Source organism: Manacus vitellinus, unplaced genomic scaffold, assembly GCF_001715985.3.
Source record: "Manacus vitellinus isolate BGI_N305 unplaced genomic scaffold, ASM171598v3 ctg7180002434325_pilon, whole genome shotgun sequence".
Classification (NCBI taxonomy): domain Eukaryota; kingdom Metazoa; phylum Chordata; class Aves; order Passeriformes; family Pipridae; genus Manacus; species Manacus vitellinus.
The window spans coordinates 1-3,711 of NW_021938594.1; the positions used below are offsets into that span (position 1 = coordinate 1).

Consider the following 3,711-nt stretch of genomic DNA (forward strand, 5'->3'; position numbering starts at 1 on the left):
ACACTTGAGGGATCGGGGACGTGACACCTCAGGGATTGGGGAGGTGACACCTCAGAGATGTGACACCTCATGGATGGGGGAGGTGACTCTGAGCTTTGGGATGTGACACTGGGGGGTGTGTTGGGGACACTGCGGGGCCCTGACCCCTGTCCCCCTGTCCCCAGAGGTGCAGTGTCCCAAGGAGGCCTCGCGCAGGCGTCGCTCGCTGCCGCTCGTGCAGTACAAAGGCACCAAAGGTGGGTGGCACTGAGGGTGGCCCCTGTCCTGTGTCCTGTACCCCCGGGGACACCAGAGTGTCCCCTGTCCCTGGGGGCCACCAGAACAGCCCATGTCCCAATCAATGATGGTGTCCCATGGCCCTGAGGGACACCAGAGTGTCCCCTGTCCCCGGGGGCCACCAGAACAGCCCATGTCCCAATCCATACCAATGTCCCATGTCCCTGAGGAACCCCAGAATGTCCCCTGTCTCTGGTGACACCAGAGTGTCCCCTGTCCCTGGGGGCCACCAGAACAGCCCATGTCCCAATCACTGATGGTGTCCCATGGCTCTGAGGGCCACCAGAGTGTCCCACGTCCCTGAGGAACCCCAAAGTGTCCCACATCCCTGAGGAACCCCAAAGTGTCCCACCTCCCTGATGACACCAGACTATCCCATGTCCTTGAGGAACCCCAGAGTGTCCCATGTCCCTGAGGAACCCCAGAGTGTCCCACCTCCCCGAGGAACCCCAAAAGTGTCTCACATCCCTCAGGAATCCCACAGTGTCCCACATCCCTGAGGAACCCCAAAAGTGTCCCACATCCCTGAGGAATCCCACAGTCTCCCACCTCCCTGAGGAACCCCAGAGTGTCCCACATCCCCAAGGAACCCCAAAGTGTCCCACCTCCCTGATGACACCAGACTATCTCACATCCCTGAGGACCCCCAGACTATCCCACCTCCCTGAGGAACCCCAGAGTGTCCCATTTCCCTGAGGAACCCCAAAATGTCCCACATCCCCAAGGAACCCCAAAGTGTCCCACCTCCCCGAGGAACCCCAAAGTGTCCCACCTCCCTGAGGAACCCCAAAGTGTCCCACCTCCCTGAGGAACCCCAAAGTGTCCCACCTCCCTGAGGAACCCCAGAGTGTCCCATGTCCCTGAGGAACCCCAAAATGTCCCACACCCCCAAGGAACCCCAAAGTGTCCCACCTCCCTGAGGAACCCCAGAGTGTCCCACCTCCCTGAGGAACCCCAGAGTGTCCCATGTCCCTGAGGAACCCCAAAGCGTCCCACACCCCTGAGGAACCCCAGACTATCCCACCTCCCTGAGGAACCCCAAAAGTATCCCTCCTCCCTGAGGAACCCCAAAAGTGTCCCACCTCCCTGAGGAACCCCAAAAGTGTCCCACGTCCCTGAGGAACCCCAGAGTGTCCCATTTCCCTGAGGAACCCCAAAGTGTCCCACGTCCCTGAGGAACCCCAAAGTGTCCTATTTCCCTGAGGAACCCCAAAGTGTCCCACATCCCTGAGGAACCCCAAAGTTCCCACCTCCCTGAGGAACCCCAAAGTGTCCCACACCCCTGAGGAATCCCAAAGTGTCCCACATCCCTGAGGAACCCCAAAAGTGTCTCACATCCCTCAGGAATCCCACAGTCTCCCACCTCCCTGAGGAACCCCAGAGTGTCCCACATCCCCAAGGAACCCCAAAGTGTCCCACATCCCTGATGACACCAGACTATCTCACATCCCTGAGGACCCCCAGAGTGTCCCACCTCCCTGAGGACCCCCAGAGTGTCCCACGTCCCCGAGGGCCCCCGGGGCGTCCCCCCACGCCGGGTGCCAGCGGCCGTGCCGGTGCCGCAGCATCCGAGTACCAGGACAAGGCGCTGCGGAAGTGCTGCGAGGACGGGATGCGGGAGATCCCGATGGATCACAGCTGCGAGAAGAGGAGCTCCTACATCCAGGAGGGCGAGTCCTGCGTCCGCGCCTTCCTCGACTGCTGCAAGTACATCGAGGGCATCCGCCAGGAGAAGCGGCGCCAGAGCAAGATCCAGCTGGCACGAAGCAAGTGATGGAAACGGGGACGGGGTACGGGGGGAAAGGGGGCAGAACCAGGGGAGCCGTGGAGGTCCTTGGGGGAAGGAGGGGAAGGTTGGGAGTTTTCTTGGGTGTTCCTTTAGGGGGAAGGTTGGGTGAATATTTGGGAGTTCCTTGGGTGTTCCTTGGATGAAGATTTGGGAGTTCCTTGGGTGTTCCTTGGGTGAACATTGGGTGTTCCTTGGGTGTTCCTTTGGGGAAGGTTGGGTGTTCCTTGGGTGTTCCCTGGGGTGAAGGTTGGGTGTTCCTTGGGTGAGCATTGGGTGTTCTTTGGGTGTTCTTTGGGTGTTCCTTGGGCGTTCCTTGGGAGTTCCTTGGGTGTTCCCTGGGGTGAAGGTCGGGTGTTCCTTGGTTTTCCTTGGGTGTTCTTTGGGGGAAGGTTGGGTGAAGATTTGGGAGTTCCTTGGGTGTTCCTTGGATGAAGATTTGGGAGTCTCTTGGGTGTCCTCTGGTTGAAGGTTGGGTGTTCCTTGGGTGAAGGTTGGGAATCTCTTAGGTGCTCCTTGGGGGAACATTGGGTGTTCCTTGGGTGAATATTGGGTGTTCCTTGGGTGTTCCTTGGGTGTTCCTTGGGTGTTCCTTGGGTGTTCTTTGGGGGAAGGTTGGGTGAATATTTGGGAGTTCCCTGGGTGTTCCTTGGATGAAGATTTGGGAGTTCCTTGGGTGTTCTCTGGGGTGAAGGTTGGGTGTTCCTTGGGTGTTCTTTGGGTGTTCCTTTGGGGAAGGTTGGGTGTTCCTTGGGTGAGCATTGGGTGTTCCTTGGGTGAACATTGGGTGTTCCTTGGGTGTTTCTTGGGTGAACATTGGGTGTTCTTTGGGTGTTCTTTGGGTGTTCCTTGGGGTGAAGGTTGGGAGTTCCTTGGGTGTTCCTTGGGTGAAGGTTGGGTGAATTTTGGGTGAATGTTGGGTGAACATTGGATGAACTCGGGATCAGAGTTGGATGAATGTTGAGTTACGTTTGAATGAGTGTTGGGTGAATGTTGGTGAATTTTGGGTGAATTCTGGATGAATTTTGGGTGAATTTTGGGTGAATTCTGGATGAATTTTGTGTGAATTTTGGGTGAATTCTGGACGAATTTTGGGTGAATGTTGGGTCAATTCTGGATGAATTTTGGGTGAATTTTGGGTGAATTTTGGGTGAATTTTGGGTGAATTTTGGGTGAATTCTGGATGAATTTTGGGTGAATTTTGGGTGAATGTTGGGTGAATGTTGGATGAATTCTGGATGAATTCTGGATGAATTCTGGATGAATTTTGGGTGAATTTTGGGTGAATGTTGGGTGAATGTTGGGTGAATTCTGGATGAATTTTGGGTGAATGTTGGGTGAATGTTGGGTGAATTTTAGGTGAGTGTTGGGTGACTTTTGGGTGACTTTGGGGCGAAGGTTGGGTGAAGGTTGGGTGGGCAGCCCCGGGGGGTGCCTGGCCGGTGCTGGGGTGATACCGGCTCCGCTCAGGGGTGGCCATGAGGCCACGGACGAGAGGGATGCCCACACCCCCAGGCGAGGAGGACGAAGTGTTCCTGAGCGACGAGGCCATCACCTCGCGGAGCCTCTTCCCGGAGAGTTGGCTGTGGCAGGTGGAGCAGCTGACGGAGGCCCCCAACGAGCTGGGGTGAGCCCTGCCCCTGTCCCCC

General features: G+C 56.9%; 1 protein-coding gene across 1 annotated transcript; it reads left to right on the forward strand.

Moving 5' to 3' along the window:
- Nucleotides 1–164: 164 nt before the first annotated feature.
- LOC108640135 (complement C3-like) lies at nucleotides 165–3,689 on the forward strand (the record flags this gene model as incomplete). The annotated part of the gene is made up of 3 exons (XM_029958771.1): nucleotides 165–236; nucleotides 1,842–2,042; nucleotides 3,533–3,689. Coding segments are annotated over 3 exons (430 nt in total), but the record flags the coding sequence as incomplete, so codon positions are not given.
- Between the last annotated feature and the right edge of the window lie 22 nt (nucleotides 3,690–3,711).